At 36.6% G+C, this 27,581-nt stretch overlaps 1 protein-coding gene across 1 annotated transcript in view; it reads right to left on the bottom strand.

The window, feature by feature from the left end:
• LOC134372531 (thyroid receptor-interacting protein 11-like) overlaps positions 1 to 27,581 on the bottom strand; it is a 59,929-nt gene that overhangs the window by 14,932 nt on the left and 17,416 nt on the right. The window contains 9 exon segments of the mRNA XM_063090000.1: positions 1,739 to 1,932; positions 2,456 to 2,596; positions 5,594 to 6,339; positions 6,398 to 8,566; positions 18,510 to 18,716; positions 21,394 to 21,484; positions 22,045 to 22,082; positions 25,377 to 25,739; positions 26,215 to 26,380. Of these exon segments, the coding sequence (XP_062946070.1) occupies positions 1,739 to 1,932; positions 2,456 to 2,596; positions 5,594 to 6,339; positions 6,398 to 8,566; positions 18,510 to 18,716; positions 21,394 to 21,484; positions 22,045 to 22,082; positions 25,377 to 25,739; positions 26,215 to 26,380 (4,115 nt within the window).

Genomic DNA, 27,581 nt, shown 5'->3' with positions numbered 1-27,581 from the left:
TTCATGAAGAAAATGGAATTTGAAGAACAGGTGGATTCACAGAAAAACTGTCAGGGATAGGTCCATTCTTCAGGCAGAAGAAAGGATGTGAAAAGAAAAAGTATAAGAAAAAGAAATAGGAAGATAGTAGGTCTGAGAAAACTGAGTACTACAGTTCAGCTGCATACAGATGATAGCGTGAAATAAGGCTACGGTAGTAGGTAGCATGGAACCAAATCATGGGAGTCAAAACTGGTTTTTAAAAAAAGAGGAACAAGATCACAGCTCTACTTAAGGAAGGTTATTCTGGAAACTATTACAAAGTGTAAATAAAAGGGGCAGACACTAAAAAATATTTTAATTTGAGAAAATAAGGGCCTGAAAATTGCAAGGAAGGATTACAATATATAAGGACATAATCTGAGGATATTCTGGCATGTCTGCCTGAGTGAAACATCTACAAAAATGATCACTCATTTTAATTCCCATTTTAAATGAGTTTCCCTTGAGAATCTGAAGGTACAATAACACTCCATGCAAAGGGAGGAGAAGGGGTTCACCCTCAGAAATAGTCTCACTGGCCTATGATCTTTGCGGACAGACAGTGTCTACTATCTTCTTATATCTCCATCAGCACCATACGTAGTAAAAAGATAAATAAAAAGATGTACATACCACAAATGGAAATATAAATGGACACATCTTTTCTGGAAAATGATTTTGCAGTACAATCGCAAAAGTTTTAAAATGCCCCTTGACCCAGAAGTTAGATTTCTCAAAATTTACACTAAGGAAATAATCTGTCATCAACACAAAACATACATGTCTTGGGATATCACAACAGCACTCTTAGTAATTTTGAAAAGCTGAAACACTTGAAACATGCAATAATAAATGGCTGGGTTAAAGAAATTATGACAAATCCAAGTAATGGCTAATCATAAACTAATATTGCAGAAACATATGCATGAATGTGTACTGATTCTCATATGATTAAGTGATAGAAACAGGTTACAAAACCTGTATGGATAGTATGATCTCAATTTTGCTTTTAAAAAGATAAGTAATATATATATAAACAAATATAAAAGCATAAAAGGGTACAAAAAAAGATTATCACTGGGGGGGTGAGACTCTGCTTTATGTTCTTTTGGTTTGAATGATTCTCCTGAAGTGGAAAATATAACGTTTTTGTAATAAAAAAAAAAGAAAAGAAAAAACATTTTACAACATTTTATTGAGAAAAATAAAATTTTAAAAAAGATAAGCAGGGACCAAGCAGGGACCTGGCCAATTAAAAGTCCTAATAAACCAAGAGCTAATTCTTCATACTGACCTAGGTCCTTCACCTTGCTACTTCCTTTACTCTAATATCTACACCTAGTTCTACCTTAGACCGCTTGATGAAAAATAAACCCACATAAATTAAATGAGTTCTTTGGGAGCTGAACAGAGCTAATTAAATCAGCCAGAATTACAGACTATATCCCTAAAATGATAAGAGGCAATTGCCTAGGATGATGGTTAAGATTAAGAGTTTGAAAGCCAGATTCAGAGTCTCAGACTTGAGTGCGAAACTCACACATAAATTCTGTGTGCCCGACTTTGGGCAGGTTACTATATCTCTTTACCCGGTATCTTTATCTGCAAAAAGGAAGTAATGAATTTTGTGATAATGAGCTAACATGAAAAATGCTTACTGAGTCTGACACTCAAGAAGTTTTCAGTTAAAGTTAATGAAAAAAAATGAAAAAGTTACCTTGCATTTTCCATTGCATTGGTGGATGAAACTAGCTTTTCCTCCAATTCTGTGACTTTCTTTTTTAGTTTAGCCTCTCTATCTTCAGCAGCCAAAGCCTCACAGGTATAAGAATCTTCTGATTCTAAAAGATGATTATGCAATCTCTCTAGCTCCTGGTTTAACCGTAATTCTTTGGTACATAAATGTTGAACCTAGGTAGACAACATTTCTTTATTTTTCTTCTACAAAATGTTCCTTTACCCCCTGCTACAAGCCACTATGATATCAAATCTTTTTCCCATTGTTGAAATGTATTAATTGTATACCAATTGCTCATACTGCAAGATATATTTATTCTAGGAAAAATTCTCCTGAAATCATCTTGAATATTCATCTAGAAGCTTTACTTTGTACGATCTCATTCCCTGGAAAATGGAACTATACAAAAGTACTGGGTTCTTTGTGACAGACCACTTTTTCGGTGTATCTCATTTTTTTCATATTTTATGCATAAAAATTTTTTCTTATATCCAAGATATGCCATGGTTTTCATTTTTGAAACCTAAAATATAAAGCACTCTGGGAGATAAAAGTCCTACTACAGCATATCAGAGAAAGACTAAGAAAAATCACCTAGGAAATAAATTCATTTTAATTGAAAACTTTCCAGTTTTCTTACTTAATAGTTATTAAACTTAATATTTGATTCACTGTTTCTTTAAAGTGAAAGTACACCTCATTCTGTAGGGTACTGTTTTCCATTTGTTTCTCATTCAGGGACAATGTGACTTGGTCTCTCTCCTGTTGAAATGTAACTGTCTTCTCCTGCATTGACTTAACTGCATTTAGAAGCTGATTTAACTCCCCAGTCTTGCCCTTTAGAAAGAAATAACTTTAGCTTTAAAGAAAAATACACTTTAAAAAAGACATTTTCTTCATTAAATAATTAATTTTAAAATGTAGTTAACTATGTCAAGGTCATCAAAAACAAGGAAAGTCTGAGAAACTGTCACAGTCTATAGAAGCCTGAGGAGACATGACCTCTAAACATAATGTGGTATCCTGGATGGCCTCCTGGAACAGGAAAAGGACAATTGGTAAAAATAAGGAATTTGAATAAAGTCTAAATGTTAGTAGTAATGTCTCAATATTGGTTCATTAGCTGTGACAAATGGATTATAGTAAAGTAAGATGTCCACAATAAATAAAACCGGGTGTGAGGTATAGAACTCTCTCCACTATCTTTGCAACTTTTCTATAAATCTATTATTAAAAAAATGTTTACTAGAAATGTTTCAAAAGGAACTCAAAAGACAAAAATCTCTTCAAATTTGCCCATACAACAAAGTGTTCATGAGCCTCCAAATCATGAATAAAATGTATGTGTGTAGAGTGTATGTGTGCATGCACACAGGTGCGTACGCACACAAGGATGTCCATTCATCAGGCACCCACAACTGTTGTTCAAGAAAATAAGTGTCAGCAGCTAGAAAAAGATAAAAAGGAAATCATTTCATATGTACAGTCTATTTTAAAAGAATATTTTGCCAACAACTTAATGAAATCAACTTTGGAATGATATCTTGCTACACAATAATGAAAATTTATTCCATATAAGTACAATAAATTAACGAGAGCAGAAAAAAGATAACCCTTCATTGCAAAAGTACAGTCATGAATTTCAAATGATACCTGGAATTCTAACAAACACGGAAAAGAGTCAGGCTATTGACAGCCAAGTCTTTTCTCTGTTTTAAATATGCACCTCAAATGAATCTACTTATAGTTTAGTATTATTTTAAGTTCTTATGAAAAATTTTCTATTCTTTAAGAATATATAATGTTTCCCTCAAGATAAATCATTGAAACCAAAAGATAAAACCATCTGTTCCTTTTACTTCAACATCCCCTCCTAAATGGGATGGCCAATATTTTCCAAATAGTTAGTTTTTCAGTTAGTTTTCTTTTTCATATTACAGAGAAAGAGCAAATGCTTGAGAAATTAAATAGACTTGAAGATCTAGTGATGGGAACATGCCCTTCTCCCCCCAAAATATGTAATTCATTATATTCAAAATGTACTATTAAAGGTACTCAAATTATATGAGCGTACTTGAAAAATTTTGTGACAAAACAGAATTAAAAGAAAATATTAACCTTTCCATGGACTTTTGGAACACCCCTGGCATACAATATTGGACTAAATTAATTAGTTTATATGAATTACCCTCAAGTAATACAATACTTTAGTAATACTTAGGGAAGCTTCCTAAAAGATAGGAGAGCCCAAATAAAGTCTGCACACTTTAGATGTGTAAATGTCAATGAAATAGAACTAAATTGTACAGGACGCAAAACTGCAAAAAAAAAAAAAAAATTACAACAGAAGACTTGTTCTATATTCCTTCTGTTGTAGTCTGACAACCATAAGACACTGTACCTAATTTTGGTTAGTGAGTAATAGGAAGCTGTACCCTCTAAGAGTCTTTTTCACACCAATTATAGACCAGTACCACTAAGGCTAAAACGTTATCTCTGAAGGATGAGAACACCCCGACATTGACCATGAGTGTACCTATTTAATCAGATATATGGCCAAGAAGAAGAAATGAAGTAAGTTTTCACAACTTTAATCCAAGACTCTAAGAGAGAACTTAATTGACAAAAGAAGTTTATCTTGTGCCTGGCAACATGTAAATGCTCAAGAAGTACTTGCTGAATATTCCACTGTTCTGCCTATCAACTCTTTTCCAAATTTCTACTACTAAAAGTATAGAAATCAGAGTAGAAAGGCATTACCAAACAAGCCCTACACAGCACCTATCACAGAATGATGTAACAGAAGATCTTCAACAATTGTTATTAAAATGAAATGCATGTAAAAATTTAATTATATGAAAAGCTATGGACACTTTCCATATAACTGTTATGACCCTCCATATGATGGTTAAATAAACAAACCAATAAGGTCAAAACATACCCAAAGTCACATGTGTGACAGAGCTGGGATTACAGTATTTACTGAGTTTAAGTCTGTGAAAACTACTACTCTTGGCTAACACCTTTCAAATTCCAGGTTATGACTAATTGGTTCATAAAAATGAATTCAATGGTTTATCCAGCACTGTTTTTTTTGGGATTTTTTAAATAGAGTATCAAATGTAGTAAGGGTAATTTCTGGTTCTTGAAACTTTTCAGTTTTACACACACATGAGCACGTGCTGCTATGCCACAATGTAAAGTGTATTTCTTACTGTAGATAATGTTCAAAGACGTAGTATCTCACAGGGCTTTCCTTTACATATAAGAATCCCTAAGATGTTAACCACTACTAGCAGCTACTGAAATAAGCCTAAAAGGTGTTTAAGTGACTTTAAAATTTCTCTTGTAACAAATTTCTATTTCCTAAGGGGATTAATTGCTACTATACTCTTTTTTCCTACTTAGCAGGCTGTAAAAAATTAACCTACTACTAAAAATACTTGGAAATATGTAATAATTTGAGGGAGAAACTTCCAGATGCCTCAAATCAAACTATAGTCACGTACCCCATAAAAACATTTTGGTCAATGACTGATCACGTATCCGACAGTTGTCAAAGCAATAGGCTGTACCGTACAGCCTAGGTGTGTAGTAGGCTATACCACCTAGGTCTGTGTACATACACTCTCTGACATTCGCACAACAACGAAATTGCCTAATGATGCTTCTCAGAATGCATCCCCACCGTTTAGCCACACATGACTGTATCTTGAATATTTCTAAATGGACAAATTCGTTGTCCTCTTCAAAGATGATATCAATAAAGTAACTGAAACAAAGAAGTCTCCTCCACCCCCAACTTCCCTCTACAATACTCCAACCAGAACACACCCGTTCGTTTTCTTCCAGTATTTACTCAAGAGCAAGAGCCTTCTGCTTCATCGATTGGCACTCAAACTCTTTCTCTCGCAGCATCATAGAAATCTTCATATTAGTCTCCTGTAATGCTTCATATTCTGCTTCCTTTCCCCTGGATGTTTCTACTATTTTTTCATTTTCCCCTTTTAGTTTATAAATGTCCATTTCTAAAATTAATATTCTCTCCTTCAGGTTTGTTACTGCCTGCCTCAAAAGTTCATTTTCATTCACTTTGTTAGTGAAACTTTCATTTGAAGACAGTAATTGATCACGTTTGGCTTTGATTAAGAGGTCTTTTTCTTTAAGTAACTTCTGTAAAACATCTTGTTCCTCCTTTAGCTGCTTAATTTCTGAATCAGTTTGTTCATGTTCTTTTTCTTCTAGCTCTGAGGTGATGGCAATCGAATCAGAGAATCTGTGATTACTTTCCTGGAGAGTTCTAATTGTTGCATCTTTTTCAGAAGAGAGCTGGGATGAAATAATATCAAGTTTTCCTAAAAGAAGATCTTTAGTATTGCAAAGCTGCCCCATGCTATGCTGAACTTTTGCTAATTCCTGCCCCAAACTTTTGAGTTTGGTTTCATTCTGCTTGTAACTTTGGATCAGGCCAGTATAGTCCGCTTGTAATTTAGAATTACTATCACTGTCAACCAAAACTTCTGCCTGAAGTTGAAGAAGTGCTTTCTCACATTGAGCTGACTCGTGTTGCATATTTTGGAAGGCAGCTATGCTCACCACTATACCACCAACGCCGCCCTTTGTGTTGCATATTTTGTACGGTGGTCATCACCTGCTGTTTCCACTCTTCCATTTTCTTTACTTGCTGTTTTAATTTATCCCGTTCCTGTAAAAGCTCCTCGAACTGATTACTGTTAACAACTCCAGCCTCATTACCAGTGCTGGATGTTTGTAAAACTTCTAATAAAGTCTTACATTTCTGACTTAATGCATCTATTTCAATGTCTTTTTCTCGAATGATACGTGATAAATTCTGAACACTTTCTCTAAACATATCTTGGCTGCTACGCTCAAATCCAGTGGACAATTTGTTGTTTTCCTCTTGCAGCTTAATGAGGGCTGCTTCTTTGGCTGCAACTATATCCATCATTTTATGATAATCTGCTTTTAGATGGCTATTTTCCCTAGTCTTCTCATCCCAAACAGCTAATACTTGTTCTTTTTCCCTAGCATAGACCTGCAATTGCTGTTGAAGGTACATAATATCCTGGGTGTAGGAAGCTGAAGAAATTCTAGTGTGAAGAGCTTCTATCTCCAAATCTTTCTGTTGGATAATCTGAGTTACTTTACCAACCTCATCTTTGGACAACTGATCGATCTGTTTAGTTAGAGATATATTCTTTTCATTTAGAAGTTTAATCTCTAGTTCTCATTCTTTTATTTCTTTCACTAATCTTTCAGTTTCAGCTTTAGATGAATCATGCTTTTCACTTCCATTTTCTATATTAAGGCTCTGAACTCTTGTTTCTTGTAAAATATCAGGATTCTCCATTTGAATGTCCTGTCTTTCTTCATGCAACTGGGTTTTGATTTGTTCAACTGCTTTTTGCAAATTCTTAATTTCCTCATCTTTCTCTAAAAAGAGCTGGGTGTGTGTGACATTCATTTGCTCATGCTGGTATCTAAACTCATCCATTTCCTTCTTCTGCTCCTGTAAAGATTGAAGTAGTTGCATTTTACTCTGGTTTTGATCTTCGATTATCTTCTGTTGATGTTTAATTTCCTCTCCAAGATGACCCTTGATTATATTCAGTTGAGATACCTCTGATTCTAGTTCTGTAATACTATCAAGTGGTTTGGGCTCAGCCACAGGTGCAGCTTGACTCTGCTGTTCCCTGAGTTGTTCCAGTTCTTCTTGCAGATGACTGTTTTCTTCTTTCATGGCTCCAAGACTTCTGTCCTTTTCCTCAATGGTCTGCCTTAAAATTTCATTTGGCATTAAGGCCTGAGAATATTTATCTAATTCCTCCTGCAGCTCTGAACACTTTTCTTTAAGTTTTTCAATAAAAAGTTCTTTTTCCTTTATAACTTCTGTCAATTGCTTCTGCTCTTCTTCACTAGATGACAAAATTTCCTTAGTTTTTTTATGATTGGTATCCATTTGCTCAATATTCTTTTTGAGTTCTACTATTTCAAAGTCTTTCTCTTGACTGAGTTGAATTAAACACTCACGTTCCAGCTGTAAGGCAGAGGTGCTCGAGTTATGTGCATTTGATAGTTCTTCAATGTTTTGCTCATACTTGCTTGCTTCTTCCAACAGCCTCTCTTTAGCCTGACACAATTCTGCTTCTAGCTGTCCTTTTTCCATTTTTAAATTCTCCACAATAGTGTTTTTTTCCAGAGAAATCTGACTGTTCCCGGCTACAGATTCTTCCAACTGATGTCTTACGTCTTCACATGTTAAAACCAACTTTTCATTTTCCATTTTCAGATCAAAAGCAACTTTCTGTAAATTTTCATTGAGCTGTTCTATTTCTGAAAGACTTTGCTTTAAGTTTCTAACTTCAGCGCCCCTTTCTTTAAGTATGTTATCCTTAAAAGTACTATTAGAGTCTTGATTAAGAGACTGGGTTAACTCATTCCTGACTCTAGAAAGCTCTTCCTCATTTTGTCTACTATGTTCCTTAAGTTCAAGGATCTCCTTCTGGATGTTTGAATTATTTTTTTGTGATTTACTTAGCTGATCTACTAAATCTTCTACTTTATCCTCAAGTGCCTCTTTGATTAAATGCAAGTCATTCAGGACCAGTTCACTTTGAATTAACTCTTCTTTTTGCATGTCTAACTCTTTAGTAAGGTTCATTTTATCATCCTCGAGTTGATGAACTATCTTTTTTTCATCATCTAGATCTTGTTTCAGTTTACTGATAATGCTATCTCCTTCATTGTGTTGTTTTGATAGCTGATCTTTTATCAAAATAAGGTGCTGAAAGAAAAATTAATTTGCATGGTAACTTTACAAAATTTTCTTATTTCAGTACATTAAAAAATTTCACACATAATAGAATTATCCTCAGATTTTTTTTTCTTAATTTTATTTTGTCGATATACAATGTGGTTGATTATTGTGGCCCATTACCGAAACCTCCCTCCCTCCTCCCTCTATCCCCTCCCTCCCAACAATGTCCTTTCTGTTTGCTTGTCATATCAACTTCAAGTAATTGTAGTTGTTATGTCTTCTCTCCCCCCGTTTTTTTTTTGTGTGTGTGAATTTATTTATTTATTTTTAGCTCCCACCAATAAGTGAGAACATGTGGTATTTCTCTTTCTGTGCCTGACTAGTTTCACTTAATATAATTCTCTCAAGGTCCATCCATGTTGTTGCAAATGGCAGTATTTCATTCTTTTTTATAGCTGAGTAGTATTCCATTGTGTAGATATACCACATTTTCGGTGTCCACTCATCTGATGATGGACATTTGGGCTGGTTCCAACTCTTGGCTATTGTAAAGAGTGCTGCGATGAACACTGGGGAACAGGTATACCTTCGACTTGATGATTTCCATTCCTCTGGGTATATTCCCAGCAGTGGGATAGCTGAGTCATATGGTAGATCTATCTGCAATTGTTTGAGGAACCTCCATACCATTTTCCATAGAGGCTGCACCATTTTGCAGTCCCACCAACAATGTATGAGAGTTCCTTTTTCTCCGCAACCTCGCCAGCATTTATCTTTCAGAGTCTTTTGGATTTTAGCCATCCTAACCGGGGTGAGATGGTATCTCAGTGTAGTTTTGATTTGCATTTCCCGGATGCTGAGTGATGTTGAGCATGTTTTCATATGTCTGTTGGCCATTTGTATATCTTCCTCCGAGAAATGCCTGCTTAGCTCTTTTGCCCATTTTTTAATTGGGTTGCTTGTTTTTTTCTTGTAAAGTTGTTTGAGTTCCTTGTATATTCTGGATATTAATCCTTTGTCAGATGTATATTTTGCAAATATTTTCTCCCACTCTGTTGGTTGTCTTTTCACTCTGTTAATTGTTTCTTTTGCTGTGCAGAAGCTCTTTAGTTTGATATAATCCCATTTGTTTATTTTTCCTTTGGTTGCCCGTGCTTTTGGGGTCGTATTCATGAGGTCTCTGTCCAGTCCTATTTCCTGAAGTGTCTCTCCTATGTTTTCTTTAAGAAGTTTTATTGTTTCAGGGTTTATATTTAATTCTTTAATCCATTTTGAGTTGACTTTAGTGTATGGTGAAAGGTATGGGTCTAGTTTCATTCTCCTGGATATGGATGTCCAGTTCTCCCAGCACCATTTGCTAAAGAGGCAGTCTCTTCCCCAGTGAATAGGCTTGGTGTCTTTGTCAAAGATCAGATAGCTGTAGGTGTGTGGGTTGATTTCTGGATTCTCTATTCTATTCCATTGATCAATGTGTTTGTTTTTATGCCAGTACCATACTGTTTTGGTTATTATAGCTTTGTAGTATAGTTTAAAGTCAGGTAGTGTTATGCCTCCAGCTTTATTTTTTTTGCTCAGCATTGCTTTGGCTATGCATGGTCTTTTGTTATTCCATATAATTGTCTGGATACTTCTTTCCATTTCTGAGAAAAATGTCATTGGAATTTTGATGGGGATTGCATTGAATTTATATATCACTTTGGGTAGTATGGACATTTTCACTATGTTGATTCTTCCAATCCAAGACAATGGGATATTTTTCCATCTTCTTGTATCCTCTCTAATTTCTCTCAGCAGTGGTTTGTAGTTCTCATTATAGAGATTTTTCACATCCTTGGTTAACTCAATTCCTAAGTATTTTATTTTTTTGGTGGCTATTGTAAATGGGCAGGCTTTCTTGATTTCTCTTTCTGCATGTTCATTATTGGAGAATAAAAATGCTACTGATTTTTGTGTGTTGATTTTGTATCCTGCTACTGTACTGAAATCATTTATCACCTCCAAGAGTTTTTTTGTAGAGGCTTTAGGCTGTTCGATATATAGGATCATGTCATCTGCAAACAGGGACAGTTGGACTTCATCTTTATTTCCTTCTCTTCTCTGACTGCTCTGGCTAGTACTTCCAACACTATGTTGAATAGGAGTGGTGAGAGTGGGCATCCTTGCCTAGTTCCTGTTCTTAAAGGAAAAGCTTTCAACTTTTCCCCATTCAGGATGATATTGGCGGTGGGTTTATCATATATGGCTTTAATTATGTTGAGATACTTTCCGTCTATACCTAACTTATAGAGGGTCTTTGTCATGAATGAGTGTTGAATTTTATCAAATGCTTTTTCAGCATCTATAGAGATGATCATATGGTCCTTGTATATGATTTTATTAATATGGTGTATCACATTTATTGATTTGCATATGGTGAACCAACCTTGCATCCCTGGGATGAATCCCACTTGATCGTGGTGAATAATTTTATGTATATGTTGCTGTATTCTGTTTGCTAGTATTTCATTGAGGATTTTTGCATCTATATTCATCAAGGATATCGGCCTGTAGTTTTCTTTTTTGGTTATATCTTTACCTGGTTTTGGTATCAGGATGATGTTTGCTTCATAGAAAGAGTTCGGAAGACTTGCGTCCATTTCAATCTTTTGGAATAGTTTGTAAAGAATTGGTGTCAATTCCTCTTTGAATGTTTGGTAAAATTCTGCTGTGAATCCATCTGGTCCTGGGCTTTTCTTTGTTGGGAGCTTTCTGATAACAGCTTCAATCTCCTTTATTGTTATTGGTCTGTTCAGATTTTCTATATCTTCATGGCTCAGTTTTGGGAGCTTGTGTGTGTCCAGAAATTTATCCATTTCCTCCAGATTTTCAAACTTGTTGGCGTATATTTGTTTATAGTAGTCTCGAATGATTCCTTGTATTTCAGATGAATCAGTTGTAATGTCACCTTTTTCATTTCTTTTTTTTTTTTTTTTTTTTTTTTTTTCAGCTCCTACTCAACCTTCAGTCATCCCCTGCCCTGGTTGGCTTCTCTGTCCTCATTCCCACCTGCTCCTAGTCTGGAGAGGGGCCTTTCTCTTTGTTCCCATAACACTCAGTTCCTGACCCTATAGTAGGGTGTGAAATGAAGTCAAGTTCATTTTTTTTCCTTAAATGGAAAGACACTTAAGATGTGTTAGTAGTGGAAACATTAATTCACCTCTGGAGCAGATTCTTTTGCTTTGGGAAAATCACTCAGAATACTTTTTTTTTTTTTTTTTTACAGAATAAGCCATTTTATTGTTCTTTGCAATGTAGGCAAAATGGCATTGTATGTTTCATAAGAACACCTATCATTGCATAGCATTTAAATTTTCTATGTCATCTCATTTATTTCTCACAGATCGATTAGGTAACAGCCCCATTTTTTTTTTTCTTTTTCTTTTTTTTCTTTTTATTTTTTTTTTTCTTTTTATTTTTTCTTTTTATTTTATTTTTTTAATTTTATTTTGTCGATATACATTGTAGCTGATTATTGCTTCCCATCACCAAAACTTCCCTCCCTTCTCCCTCCCCCCTCCCCCCCGACAATGTCCTTTCTGTTTGCTTGTTGTATCAACTTCAAATAATTGTGGTTGTTATATCTTCTTCCCCCCCCCCCGGTTTGTGTGTGTGTGTGTGTGAATTTATATATTAATTTTTAGCTCCCTCCAATAAGTGAGAACATGTGGTATTTCTCTTTCTGTGCCTGACTTGTTTCACTTAATATAATTCTCTCAAGGTCCATCCATGTTGTTGCAAATGGCAGTATTTCATTCGTTTTTATAGCTGAGTAGTATTCCATTGTGTAGATGTACCACATTTTCCGTATCCACTCATCTGATGATGGGCATTTGGGCTGGTTCCAACTCTTGGCTATTGTAAAGAGTGCTGCGATGAACATTGGGGAACAGGTATACCTTCGACTTGATGATTTCCATTCCTCTGGGTATATTCCCAACAGTGGGATGGCTGGGTCGTATGGTAGATCTATTTGCAATTGTTTAAGGAACCTCCATACCATTTTCCATAGAGGCTGCACCATTTTGCAGTCCCACCAACAATGTATGAGAGTTCCTTTTTCTCCGCAGCCTCGCCAGCATTTATCGTTCAGAGTCTTTTGGATTTTAGCCATCCTAACTGGGGTTAGATGGTATCTCAATGTGGTTTTGATTTGCATTTCCCGGATGCTGAGTGATGTTGAGCATTTTTTCATATGTCTGTTGGCCATTTGGATATCTTCCTTAGAGAAATGCCTACTTAGCTCTTTTGCCCATTTTTTAATTGGGTTGCTTGTTTTCTTCTTGTAAAGTTGTTTGAGTTCCTTATATATTCTGGATATTAATCCTTTGTCAGATGTATATTTTGCAAATATTTTCTCCCACTCTGTTGGTTGTCTTTTAACTCTTTTAATTGTTTCTTTTGCTGTGCAGAAGCTTTTTAGTTTGATATAATCCCATTTGTTTATTTTTCCTTTGGTTGCCCGTGCTTTTGGGGTCGTATTCATGAAGTCTGTGCCCAGTCCTATTTCCTGAAGTGTTTCTCCTATGTTTTCTTTAAGAAGTTTTATTGTCTCAGGGTGTATATTTAAATCCTTAATCCATTTTGAGTTGATTTTAGTATACGGTGAGAGGTATGGATCTAGTTTCATTCTCCTGCATATCGATATCCAGTTATCCCAGCACCACTTGCTGAAGAGGCAGTCCCTTCGCCACTGAATAGGCTTGGTGCCTTTGTCAAAGATCAGATGGCAGTAAGTGTGTGGGTTGATTTCTGGATTCTCTATTCTATTCCATTGGTCAGTGTGTCTGTTTTTATGCCAGTACCATACTGTTTTGGTTATTATAGCTTTGTAGTATAGCTTAAAGTCAGGTAGTGTTATGCCTCCAGCTTTATTTTTTTTGCTGAGCATTGCTTTGGCTATTCGTGGTCTTTTATTGTTCCATATGAATGTCTGAATAGTTTTTTCCATTTCTGAGAAAAATGTCTTTGGAATTTTGATGGGGATTGCATTGAATTTGTATATCACTTTGGGTAGTATGGACATTTTCACTATGTTGATTCTTCCAATCCAAGAGCATGGAATATCTTTCCATCTTCTTGTATCCTCTCTAATTTCTCTCAGCAGTGGTTTGTAGTTCTCATTATAGAGATTTTTCACATCCTTGGTTAACTCAATTCCTAAGTATTTTATTTTTTTGGTGGCTATTGTAAATGGGCAGGCTTTCTTGATTTCTCCTTCTGCATGTTCACTATTGGAGAAAAGAAATGCTACTGATTTTTGTGTGTTGATTTTGTATCCTGCTACTGTGCTGAAATCATTTATCAATTCCAAGAGTTTTTTTGTAGAGGTTTTAGGCTGTTCGATATATAGGATCATGTCATCTGCAAACAGGGACAGTTTGACTTCCTCTTTTCCAATCTGGATGCCCTTTATTTCCTTCTCTTCTCTGATTGCTCTGGCTAGTACTTCCAACACTATGTTGAATAGAAGTGGTGAGAGTGGGCATCCTTGTCTAGTGCCTGTTCTTAAAGGAAAAGCTTTCAGCTTTTCCCCATTCAGGATGATATTGGCAGTGGGTTTGGCATATATGGCTTTAATTATGTTGAGATACTTTCCCTCTATACCTAACTTATAGAGGGTCTTTGTCATGAATGAGTGCTGAACTTTATCAAATGCTTTTTCAGCATCTATAGAGATGATCATATGGTCCTTGTGTTTGAGTTTATTAATATGGTGTATCACATTTATTGATTTGCGTATGTTGAACCAACCTTGCATCCCTGGGATGAATCCCACTTGATCGTGATGAATAATTTTTCGTATGTGTTGCTGTATTCTGTTTGCTAGTATTTTAGTGAGGATTTTTGCATCTATATTCATCAAGGATATCGGCCTGTAGTTTTCTTTTTTGGTTATATCTTTACCTGGTTTTGGTATCAGGATGATGTTTGCTTCATAGAATGAGTTTGGGAGATTTGCGTCCGTTTCAATCTTTTGGAATAGTTTGTAAAGAATCGGTGTCAATTCCTCTTTGAATGTTTGGTAAAATTCTGCTGTGAATCCATCTGGTCCTGGGCTTTTCTTTGTTGGGAGCCTTCTGATAACAGCTTCAATCTCCTTTATTGTTATTGGTCTGTTCAAATTTTCTACGTCTTCACGGTTCAGTTTTGGGAGCTTGTGTGTGTCCAGAAATTTATCCATTTCCTCCAGATTTTCAAATTTGTTGGCGTATAGTTGTTTATAGTAGTCTCGAATGATTCCTTGTATTTCAGATGAATCAGTTGTAATATCGCCTTTTTCATTTCTAATTTTTGTTATTTGAGTCTTCTCTCTTCTTTTTTTTGTTAGCCATGCTAATGGTTTGTCAATTTTATTTATCTTTTCAGAAAACCAACTTTTTGATTCATTGATCTTTTGAATTGTTTTTTGGTTTTCAATTTCATTCAGTTCAGCTCTGATCTTAATGATTTCTTTCCGTCTGCTAACTTTAGGATTGGATTGTTCTTGTTTTTCTAGTTCTTTAAGGTGAAGTGTTAGGTTGTTCACTTGCCATCTTTCCATTCTTCTGAAGTGAGCATTTAATGCAATAACTTTTCCCCTCAATACTGCTTTTGCAGTATCCCACAGGTTTTGGTATGATGTATCATTGTTTTCATTAGTTTCAATAAACTTTTTGATTTCCTGCTTGATTTCTTCTTGGACCCATATGTCATTAAGTAGAATGCTGTTTAATTTCCATGTGTTTGTATAGTTTCCAGAATTTCGTTTGTCATTGATTTCTAGTTTTAATCCATTATGGTCTGAGAAAATACATGGGATAATTCCAATTTTTTTGAATTTATTGAGACTTGATTTATGACCTAATATGTGATCTATCCTGGAGAATGATCCAGGTGCTGATGAGAAGAATGAATATTCTGAGGTTGTTGGGTGGAATGTTCTGTAGATATCTGCCAATTCCAATTGGTCTAGAGTCTTGTTTAGATCTTGTGTTTCTCTGCTGATTCTTTGCCTAGATGATCTGTCCAATATTGACAGTGGAGTGTTCAGGTCCCCTGCCATTATGGTATTAGTGTCTATTTCCTTCTTTAGGTCTAATAGAGTTTGTTTTATAAATCTGGCTGCTCCAACATTGGGTGCGTACATATTTATAATTGTTATGTCTTCTTGATGGATCAGTCCTTTTATCATTAAGTAGTGTCCCTCATTGTCTCTTTTAATGGTTTTTAGTTTAAAGTCTATTTTGTCAGATATAAGAATAGCTACTCCAGCTCGTTTTTCTTTTCTATTTGCATGGTAAATCTTTTTCCATCCTTTCACTCTTAGTCTATGTGAGTCTTTATGGGTGAGGTGGGTCTCTTGAAGGCAGCATATAGTTGGGTCCTCCTTTTTAATCCAGTCAGCCAGTCTGTGTGTTTTGATTGGGAATTTAAGCCTTTTACCTTAAGAGTTGTTACTGAATAGTGTTGATTTATTCCTAGCATTTTTTTGATTGTTGTTTGGTTGTCTTAGGTGTCTTTTGTTCCTTGCTTTCTGATTTACTGTTTGTTTTCTTTGTTTGTTGGTTCCTTAGGTTGTAGATAGCCTTTTTGTTTGTTTGTTTTCTCTTCATGAATGCCATTTTTATGATACTAGTGGATTTAGATTTTCCTTGTGTTTTTATGGTAGTGGTAGTTATTTTTCAGGAACCAAACCCAGTACTCCCTTGAGGATTTCTTGTAAGGGTGGTCGTGTGGTGGTGAACTCCCGCAGTTTTTGTTTATCTGAGAAATATACTATTTGCCCTTCATTTTGGAAGGATAGCCTTGCAGGGTAGAGTATTCTTGGCTGACAACCTCTGTCTTTTAGTATTTTGAATATATCATCCCATTCCTTTCTGGCTTTTAGGGTTTGTGATGAAAAGTCTGATGTTAGCCTGACTGGGGCTCCCTTATAGGTGATTTGACACTTCTCTCTTGCAGCTTTTAAGATTCTCTCTTTGTCTTTGAGTTTTGCCAATTTGACTATAACATGTCTTGGAGAAGGTCTTTTTGGGTTGAATACATTTGGAGATCGTTGAGTTTCCTGGATCTGAAGATCTGTGATTTTTCCTATACCTGGGAAGTTTTCTGCCACTATTTTGTTGAATATGTTTTCAATGTAATCTCTGTTTTCCTCCCCTTCTGGAATACCCATGACTTGGATATTTGAGCGCTTAAGGTTATCTGATATCTCTCTGAGATTTTCTTCAGTGCCTTTTATTCTTTTTTATTTTTATTTTGTCTGGTTGTGTTATTTCAAACAGCCCATCTTCAAGTTCAGAGGTTCTCTTCTCAACTTCCACAAGCCTGTTGTTGGTTAAGCTCTCCGTTGTGTTTTTTATTTCGCTGAATAACTTCTTCAGTTTGGCAAGTTCTGCTACATTTTTTTTTCAGGGCATTGATTTCCTTGTACATTTCCTCTTTCAGGTCCTGTATACTTTTCCTCATTTCATCATGATGTCTAGCTGAGTTTTCTTGTATCTCATTCAGTTTCTTTAGAATTATCACTCGAAATTCCTTGTCAGTCATTTCAAGGGCTTCTTGTTCTATAGGATCTAGAGCTTGAGATTTATTATCTTTTGATGGCGTACTTTCTTGATTTTTCGTATTTCTGGTATCTTTTCTTTGATGTTTATTCATTGTGGCAGGGGGTTTCACAGTCCACAGGTTTGACACTATTGACTGACTAAGGTGTTGCTGTGGTTGCCAAAATGGTATTGCTACCTCAGTGACTCCCTGTTCCTTGCGCTCTGGTCCGGGCTGCTGGGATGCGCCGAGGCACCGCAGAGCATGTGGTCTCTGCAGAGCTTCCCCTTCCCCTGCAGGATGTCTCCCTGCTCTGTGCGTGCTAGGCCGGGCTTGGGATGGAGCCCGGTAGCAGTGGTGAAGCCTACCTGCTGCTGGATTGCGTGGCCACAGTGTGGACTCTGTGGAGTTCCCGCCTCTCCTGCCGGACGTCTCCCCACTCTGTGTGCACTGGCCTGGGCTGGGAATGAAGCCGGGTGGCCGCAGCAAAGCCTACCTGTTGGATCACACAGTGGCGGCCCTGCAGGGCGTGTGGCCTCCATGGAACTTCTGTCTCTCCCACTGGACGTCTCCCTGTCTCCGCCGCGGGTTGATTCGCTTCCAGCTCCAGGGCCGGGTGGGTGGGGTGGGGGTCAGAAGCCGTGGTCACAGCTGCAGCCCGGGGTGACACACCCCAGCTCAGGCCTCCATGTTTCCACCTCTGTGGCTGCGGCTGCCACTCGGGCTGCGGTGCACTGGCGGGTTGCGCGTGCATGTTGGGGGAAGATTCCTGGTTCTCGGCAGGGTAAAGACACCCTTTCAAAGGCATTCCTTTGTGCCGATTCTGCTGCAGCTGCATCTGGCCCGGGCCTCAGGCTGCTTCTACTCCTGGCGGAAAAGCAGCAGGCAGCGCTCCTCTTCTGCCATCTTGACCTCCACTCTGGTGCCCGCTGGGGCCGCCGACCTCTTTTTCCTCAGATATTTCTAATCTTTCTTAAAAACAACCTTTTTCCTATCCCAATATCCCCTACACAGGTATTTACTTATATCTTACAGCAAGTCCATTTTACCGAAGAAGGGAAACAATATATATTATTTATTTTCAACTCTTAAACCCTAGAGCAGGAGTCAACAAACTACATCTTAGAGGCCAAATCAGGCCTGCACCTCTTTCTGTAAATAAAATTGTATTGAAACACGGCACGCTCTTTCACGACAGCAGAGTTGAGTAGCTGCAAATGAGACTACATGGTCTGTAAAGCCAAAAGTACTTTAGTATTTGGCAATTTCTATGAGTAGAGCATGAGTCAACTAAAATAGTAATTAAATCACAAAATTAAATTATGTCCATCATTTTTACATGTGAACCCAATAGTCAGTCTGCCGAGTAAAATGTGCTACCTCACTGTGTTTAATATAACATTATCTTTGTAATTTCTTGGTTCTGTTTGTCCAATTCTCCTAACATGTATAGCAGCATTTCCTTTTCATTAATACTCTGATTGAGTTCTCGTTCCTTTGCCTCCAAACTAAGTCTTAAGTCACGTAATTTTGATTCCAAACTCTTATCTTTTGCAGCTGCACTTTTCAGTACTTCATAGTCATTGTTCAGTTTTAAAAGTGATATCTGAAGTTCTTCCTTAAATGATAAAGGGGAAAAAAGCATCATATACTGTGAACCAAAGAAGAGACACCAAAAGATTTAAAACGTATAAATAAACAAAACTTGGAATCTATCTTAAATTCTCTCTATTGGAAACATTACTAATACTTCAATAATGAAATATAAAATTCAACAATACTATTCAATTTGCATTTTTATTTGCAGCTTCAAATAAAACATTTCTATAACCCTAGACAAGATGCAACAAGTGTCTTTGTCTTGTAGCTTCAGCTTCTTTACACACAACCTTCCCCATTTGAGTCTTTCCTCTCCCACTCCCATCACTGCTTCCCTTTATCTGCTCTTCTCCCTCCACATACATACTTTGCAAAATGTCCAAGTCTTCCAGCTCTCTTCATTTCCATTCCCTAACATCCAGTCATCAACAGCCACAGACTAAATAAAAATGTACAAATCCACACTCATTCACTCTAAAGTTTATCCTCTCTAATTAGAAAATAAAAGCCTTCTTTCCCCTCATTAAAGGAATCCCCCTTATTGCTTGCTTCTGTCAGAAAGTGGAACCTTTTCTTGATCCAAAAAAAGTGCCCTCCTTCCTTCCTTTACCTTCTAACATGAGCACAGACAAGGTTCCCCTCTCTCAAACCTGACATAAAGATGTATCAATACATACATTTTATTGTCCATTATTAGCTATTTAATGCTTTTCTCCAAAATCCCACAAGTGGTACAGTTCTCTATGCTTCAACATTATTTCAACCTGATTACAAGTTTTTTTGATAAACTATAAATTGCTATAAAGCCTTCTCTAATTGATAGAGATTTAAAAAATATTTTTGACTGGTAAGGGGATCACAACCCCCGGCATGGTGTGGTCTGCACCATGCCCAGCCAGTGAGTGCACCGGACATCCCTAGGTAGGATCTGCGGCCTCAGCACTACCAGCGCCACACTCTCCCAAGTGAGCCGCGGGGTCGGCCCATTGACAGAGATTTTTTAAAAATTAAACTTCTGTGATATCTAGAGTCTCAAATTCCTTCAAATAAAAAGCCTTATACCTTATAAAAGAAACCAATAAAAGCTGTCTCAGAGCAATGCACACAGTTCTCATTTCCTTCTGATTCAAAAGTTTATTTTGAATACAACTGGAAGATAAAAATAGCATTCTCTTACATCTTTCTACTGTCTGTTATCTGCTCAATTAGGAGAACCACACATTTTTTTCAGGCAGATCTTAAGAGGACATACAGCTTTGCAGGTACTTTTGGCATTCTTTTTTATTTTATTTATTTATTTATTTATTGGTGGCTGGTTTGTACAGGGATTGAACCCTCCACCTTGGTGTCTTCTGGTATTTCTTATCAGTAAGCAGACTCACAGCAGACACAACTCAAGGAATAGTTAGAATGGACTACTTAACATCAAAAGAAAGGAGAAACAGCTATTGGGAATAGCTACAGAATCCAAGAATATCATGAAAATGTTACAGGCCCTACCAAATATGTGCAGAGAGTCTGCAAACTATAAAATATACCTAGGCCATTCAGATAAACAGCAGAATACAATGGGAGCAGAAACAGAACAGAGAAAATATATGATGGTACTTCAAAAAATTTGCGGAATAGAATTAAAAGATAATATGAATCTTTCTATGAACTTTTTGAAATATCCTCATTTATAATATAGTAATTTAAAAAGTGACTGGCATTTAGTGGGTATATAAAAAGTGGGGGCAAAGATCCTACAATGAATGGGACAGTACACACAACTAAGAATCTTCTCACTTAAATGCCAATGGCACCCTCTTTGAGAAACACTGCCTATATACTAATGTAGAAAGAGGATGAAAATATAATGTTAAGGTATGTAAGAACAATAATTTTAGAATGCTGACATGTATTTTTAAAAATCTCTTTATATATAAAATCATACACGCATAGATATAGTCTGAAAAGATATAACAGAAAGCGGTAAAAGAGATCACCTCTGGGAAAGGCCAAGCAAAGGATACTCCACTCGTTCTGTCTGAAGTTTTTCAGTATGTACGAGTATTACTGAATACATACATCAGTAAACATGTATTACTTAAAAAAAATTAAAAATTCAAATTGAATCCAGACATTGGCCTTTAATTTAACACCAGCTTACAAATATCACATATTTAAGCACCTGCCTTAGCCAAGGAATTACTGTCAAGTGGTACAGATCTAAGAATACCTCTCCCCATACAGAATTTTAATCCCAAGAATTCCATCCTTGCTACCAACATATACAAGAAAGACCCTACTTCTACCACTGAAACTGTCCCTCTTAACCCCTCACCACAAAGAAATCCACAATGGACACATTGTGGAGCACATAAGCAGTAGCTACAGTTATTACAGTATGCCCCCCCAGACCTCTCGACCCACCTGTGTATGCGGCTGCTGTCAGGCCTTCATCAGAAACCAAAATAGGGCCTGTACCTATCTTCTCTGCTCACGTCTGTGTGCCTACTGGCTTATCTCTAAACATAAACTCGGGCCAGTCTCTCATACTCTTAACCTTGTCCAGGTATTTCAACCTGGCCTGACAAGCATTAATGAGATCAGCTTTATCCAGAGGACTCTCAGTTTTGATATAAACTGGCCATTAGCTGTAAACTGTAATACACACACCATTTTAATTCTGCCCCAATTTTTACAGCACCCATCTTTTCTTGGCTCAATAATGAATTCTCTTTTTCTAAAACTTGGACATGCATTTTAAGGTTCTCATTGTCTTCAGTGAGACTGTTATCCTACAAAAATGTTAAAGCAGTGTTTTCAGATAACAAGAAATTTCCATTTTACAAAAAAGCAGGCAAACTATGTAACTGTGTTTCTAATTTTTTTAGTGATATATAAAAATTATAAGAATTCAACCATCTTAAAAGCCACTCATTTTAGACATTCTTATAGATCTCTTTATTATATTAAAATATATACATATATTTAATTTATTTACAAAATAACTTGTAATTATTAGAAATAGAAACAACTCCTCGAATTCAACAAGGAAAATCAAAATGCATTCTTCGCTTCGGTATAGGATCTGTTTCCACTGTCTCTACACACATAACATTTGTCAAATTAATCTTCAAAAAGATATACCTGTATTTTTCAATCATGCAACTTTTTAAATTATGTCAATTTGTGATGCAAAAGGTTTATTAATCAGTGAACATAAAATCACTGAAATGAAAGTTCTTAGGGTAAGTTCACATGAATTTGTGGAAAAAAAATTAGCACCTATAATAAATCGGAATACTTTTACTTGGTACACCAATGTCAAAAACTTTCTCCCTTAAAATGAGTTTACCTGGTTTAAACTATTCAGTCTCATTTCATTTTCAGCATCTGTAAAAACAACAAATGAACCTGACATTAAAATAATTTAAAATAACTTATTACCTCCTATATTAAACTAAGAAATGCAACCCACTTAAAACAAAGTATATTTATAAGCTTAATTAACAAGTGCTAACAGTTCCAAGTGAAGAAAATTTTTGTTGTTTAGTATCTCTATTTTGATTATACCAAAAAAATCATAATATAAATGCCAGTTAAAAACCATGCTAAGGGCTGGCCCGTGGTTCACTTGGGAGAGTGTGGTGCTGATAACACCAAGGCCATGGGTTCGGATCCCTGTATAAGGATGGCCGGTTAGTTCACTGGCTGAGCGTGGTGCTGACAACACCAAGTCAAGGGTTAAGATCCCCTTACTGGTCATCTTTTTAAAAAAAAGTTAAAATCCGGGCCGAGCCCGTGGCGCACTTGGTAGAGTGCTGCGCTGGCAGCGCGGCGACGCTCCCGCCGCGGGTTCGGATCCTATATAGGACTGACCGGTGCACTCACTGGCTGAGTGCCGGTCACGAAAAAACGACAAAAAAAAAAAAAAAAAAAAAAAAAGTTAAAATCCAATTCTATGGAAAAGTATAAGAAAGAACAATGATTGTATTCTGAATGAGTCATAAGTTATCACCTTGATAAAAATACTAAAAACTACATTTCAAAATGAGTTAATTAGTTTGGGTAGCAGGAAACAGCATAAGGTCTAAGACTGAAGGGAAAAAAAACCCTTAAAAGCAATAAATATATATTTATACCACAACAATACAATAGTATCAATTATCTAAAGTGATTTAGACATGATTGTTGATAAAAAGACCATTCAATCTGGTAGTATAGATAGATCCATAAATAGAAGAGATTCTGGAAGAGGAACACAAAGACAATACCATGAGTTCAGCTGAGGTAATACATTTGACATTCATTCAAAGAAATACTGAACATTTACCATGAGGCCAGGTGCTAGACAACAAGATGTAAAATTTTAGTCCTTGCTCTCAAAAAGCTTACAATTCAGAGGGGAAGGAAAACTAGTGAATATATGATTACAATATAGTGTGGTACAGTGAGTACAAGGTGCTGTGAGAGAAAAAAAGGCAAACACCTAATCCAGACGAGGGGGAGCCAATGGGGCCAGGGAAGTGGCAGTGCTAGGTACCCCCCAGTTGAGGTAATACCCATACTGAATCAAAATAGTAAGAGTTAGCTAAAAGAAACATGGCAACACTGCACACAGAGAAACCAGCAAAGGCAACAGAGCAAAGTGACAACACTATTGGTTTCAGAAGCTATAGAAAGTTCAATATGGCTAAAGCTCAGAATGTGAGGAGGATGGGAAGAGTGGAAACAAAAGAGGCAGACGGGGACCAGATCATGATGGACATTACATGTCCAACTAAGAAGTTCAGACTTCATCCTGAAGTTCACAGGGAGCCACAAAGTACTAAAAACATGTGAATGGGGGCTGGCCAGTTAGCTCAGTTAGAGCACGGTATTAGAACACCAAGTTCAAGGGTTTGGATTCTCATACTGGCTAGGGGCCCAAAAAATAAATTAAAGAATTAAAACTAAATCTTCCCACATGGGAGACTACAACTGTTAAGGACTGGCTGTTTAGCTCAGTTGGCTGGCACACAGTGCTGGTAACACTAAGGTCAAGGGGTTCAGATCTCCAAACCAGTCAGCAACCAAATAAAAAAAAGGTAAAAGCAAGGGAATAGCTTGCTTTTCATTTCTGAAAAATTATTCTGGCTGCAGAATGGAAAAAATGGATTGAAGAAGGAATCATGGAGACCAGAGAATAAAAATGGCTAATGCTTTTATAACACTATTGGCCAGACACTGTTCTAAAGGGAATGTGCAGCTAGTAACTAACTCTTATAATCCTCACTACTACTACAACAACTATAAGGAAGTTACTATTATTATCTCAATGCTGTCAGTGAAAAAACCAAGGCAAAGAGATGTTAACTAACTTGTCCCAGGTCAGCTAGTTAGCGATAGAGCTGTATTCCAACCCAGTCAGGTTCTCAACCACTATATCATCCTGCTCCACTAAGAGATCTGCTATAGTTAACATAGGCAAAAAGCAATTATGATTGGCTGAAGTAATTCCATGGCAACATAAATGGAAAAAAGGAGAAAGTCTAGGGCAGTAGGTTTGTTTTTTAAGCAAATAAACTCATATGGATCGCCCAACATGATAGATAATTTTTTTTAAAAAAGAGCAGAGCTACTTCGATTGAAGCCAAATGAGAAAGAAGTCCAGAATCCCACTGCACTTTGCCTGCGTGGCAGCTCCCAGGACTTCTGAACCTGTGAGAAACCCTAGAGCTCCTATGGGATATAATCCAAAAATATCACTGTATCAGAGAAAAGCTAAGGAAACAGAACCTACAGGACTTGCTAGGTGATGACTTCTTTCTGTTTTAGGAGACTGGAAAATGCTACTAATCACTAAGCTAGGGAAAGGAAGAGGAGGTGGAAAAGGACACGGTGACTTTACTTTAAACTTTAGTTTGAAAATCCATCTGATATATACAGAACAGGCCATACAGATCAGGAACTCATGATAAACAACTGGTTGAGGGATACAGATGTCGGGGGGCCACAAGCACACCAGGGCTGGAAACCTCCAGAGCAGAAATGAGTGAGTTCAAAAAGTGAGAGTTGATAGTGTGAGAGAAGGACAAAGTGCAAAATGAAATACATCTTTTCAGCGGAAGAGTTCCCATGATGTTTTCCTGCCATGACCGCATACTGGTGTATTTCATCCAATACTATAAATATCATCTTTAGCATGGAAAATGGCAGAAGATCTATGGCTCTTATTACTCACGCCTTTGCTCGATATAGGAGATCATTTCAAAAGGTACCAACAGATTTTTGAAGAAGAAAGACTGCATTCCTTAACTGAAGGGTTTGGGCCCTGATGAGTTACAGGAAGTATTCAATATAGATTACAAGAAACAGACCTTTACCTCCTCCCCAAAATGTCAATGTACATAAACTTTTCTCAGATATCTGCACGGCCTCCTAAATCAATGAGTTACATGTAAATAAAAGGATAATGAAGGTAGGTTGAGAAGCACCAAGGCAATACTTAACCACTTTTAGGAGAAAATTCCTATTTGTGATCTACTATTAACTATGGCACTGAATCCAAACCAAGCAATTCTCAAATTACTCAAAGTTGTTTCCATGAATACTCCATTTCCAAGAAGTATTCATTTATTCAAGTGTTTAAAAACAACTAGAGTGCAATGAAATACCAGTCTGAAATAAGTTCCAAACATTTTATACCAGGCAGTTGTTGTTGTAGTGTGACCACTTCTTCCACTGATGGACTCTGTGGATGAATTCTTTCTTTTTCTGTCACACAATCACTTTGCTTCATAGCATACAATTGCAATGTACTGCAATCCAGTTTCAAGCTTTCACATTCTTCAATTATTTGTCTCTTTTCCACGTTTAGTTGTTCTTGTTCTCTCCTTAAAACATCTCTGTCATTTTCAGCAGAAGATAATTTTTCATTTAGGTCTTTTATTTTATCCTCAAGTTCTTCAATTTTTTTTGTAGATTCCATTTTTTCAGTTTGTAGAACTTGAATAGTTTTTTGCATCTCATAGATTTTAGAGTGATCAGTTCCTGTAACTTCTGAGCCACCTAGAATATAGATAAAGTCAAGGATATCAAATGGTAAGAATCAAGAAGTAAATAGCTTGCTATTTACAACTAAGATTTAAGAGTTCAGAGCTTGAAAAGCTTAAAAAGAAAAATTAAATTACTATAATAAACTAAGCACATTTAAATAAATAAAAAGTTGGGGAAACAGGATTTGAATCAACTACTAAAAAACCTACGTACCTGAGTTTGAAAGAAAGTAAAATATGACCACCAAACAATGCAAAAACAAATCTATGAATAATAACTATTTACCAGAAATGCAAAAGGACCTTTCCATTTTTGCAAAATCTTGAAAGTAGTGGTGCCATAGCAAATTTCTGGCAGACAAGTAGAGCTAGTCTTTTACTCATTCTTTAGAACTTAGTGCAAATTTATAGCAGTGTCCTTGTCTCAGAGTGCTAGAATTGTCATTTAAGTATGTCATCTAACATGTTAAATTAATAAAACTAATAACCTTCTTGTAACAGGTTTTTGAGTTCTTCAATTCGTTCTTCATAGTAGCTTAATCCCTCTCGATACTGACGATGCATTTGTGTCAATTTCTGTTGATGAACATTCTGCAATACTGAGATTTCACGTTGATGGTCATCAATTTCCTGACTTCGGTTCTGTTTAAGTTCCTTAAAAAATAAAAACAAAGTTAACCATGTTTATGATCAATAAATTTACCTAAGCTATTTATTTTACTGTTGTCTGAAAGTCCATTTTATTAAAAATAATTCTCTGAATATGTCAAGGCTGAAAAGAATTTAAACACAGGCCCCAAATTAGGACAATTCTGAAAGACTACACCCTTTCCCTTCTTAGGCCTTAAAAACAGTTTTTCTACTTTTAAAGAGGGAACACCAACAAGAAAACACTGAAACAAAAGATAAGCAAAAATATCTTTTCCTAATGACATATTCCACCAATACCAGCTATCAACCCTCTGGCCAATCTGTATCTGTTATCCTACTATCCCCATCGTCTCACTCAGCCTTTCTATCTACCAGTCTTGATGGGAATTCCAAATTGTCAATCAAGGTGCCTTGCTACCCAAGTGGAGAAGACCAGTGTCTCCCAGGAACCTAGATCTTGAGCTGAGTCCTTAAAAGAGAGAAATTGGTTGGATGGGAAGCTTTATGATAGCTGCACCTTCAAGAGTCTGTCTGCTGTATCCCACTACCTAGATTCCTGACACTGTCCCCACTCCTGTCTTTCCTGTGGCCAGAATACTCATCTCTTCCTCCAGTCCTTTGGATGGACTACACCAGGTCCTTCCAGTAAATCCTCTTTTCCTTTATTTAGCTAGAGATAGTTTTTGCTGCGAACCAAGAATCCTAATCTATAAATTAGCTTCTACTTCCTGAGTAAATAAGTATAGGTATTCTTTAATCCTATGCACTTATTTATGTGCCAGCACTGGGCTAACAGCTTTATAATTAAACCCCAAATAAATAAATAAATAAAAATAAAAAATATAAACCTCAAAACAATCCTACAAGGTAGGCATTATGATGACATCTACTTTATTGAGGCTAAAACAGAAGCCTGGAAAGGTTAAGTAACTTGCCGAAAGTAATACAGATGGCAAATAGCAAAATGAACATTCAAACACAGGTTGGACTTTGGAACCCACCCAAACAAGTGTTGTAATAATAATAAAAGCAGGAAGTTCCAGTCAAGATGGCAGAATAGACAGTCCCCAGCGTCACTCTCTCCCACAAATCAACCAACTTAGAACTATAAAAATGTAACATCAGCCAAGCTGGGGCCACTGGAGCTCAGGGGAAGAGGAGGAGAGACCTACAGAGTTCATGAAGGTGGGAGAAACCACGATGA

Source organism: Cynocephalus volans, chromosome 3, assembly GCF_027409185.1.
Source record: "Cynocephalus volans isolate mCynVol1 chromosome 3, mCynVol1.pri, whole genome shotgun sequence".
NCBI classification, from domain to species: Eukaryota; Metazoa; Chordata; class Mammalia; order Dermoptera; family Cynocephalidae; genus Cynocephalus; species Cynocephalus volans.
The sequence above is the reverse complement of the archived record's forward strand: the minus strand, read 5'-3'. Positions and strand labels throughout refer to the sequence as shown.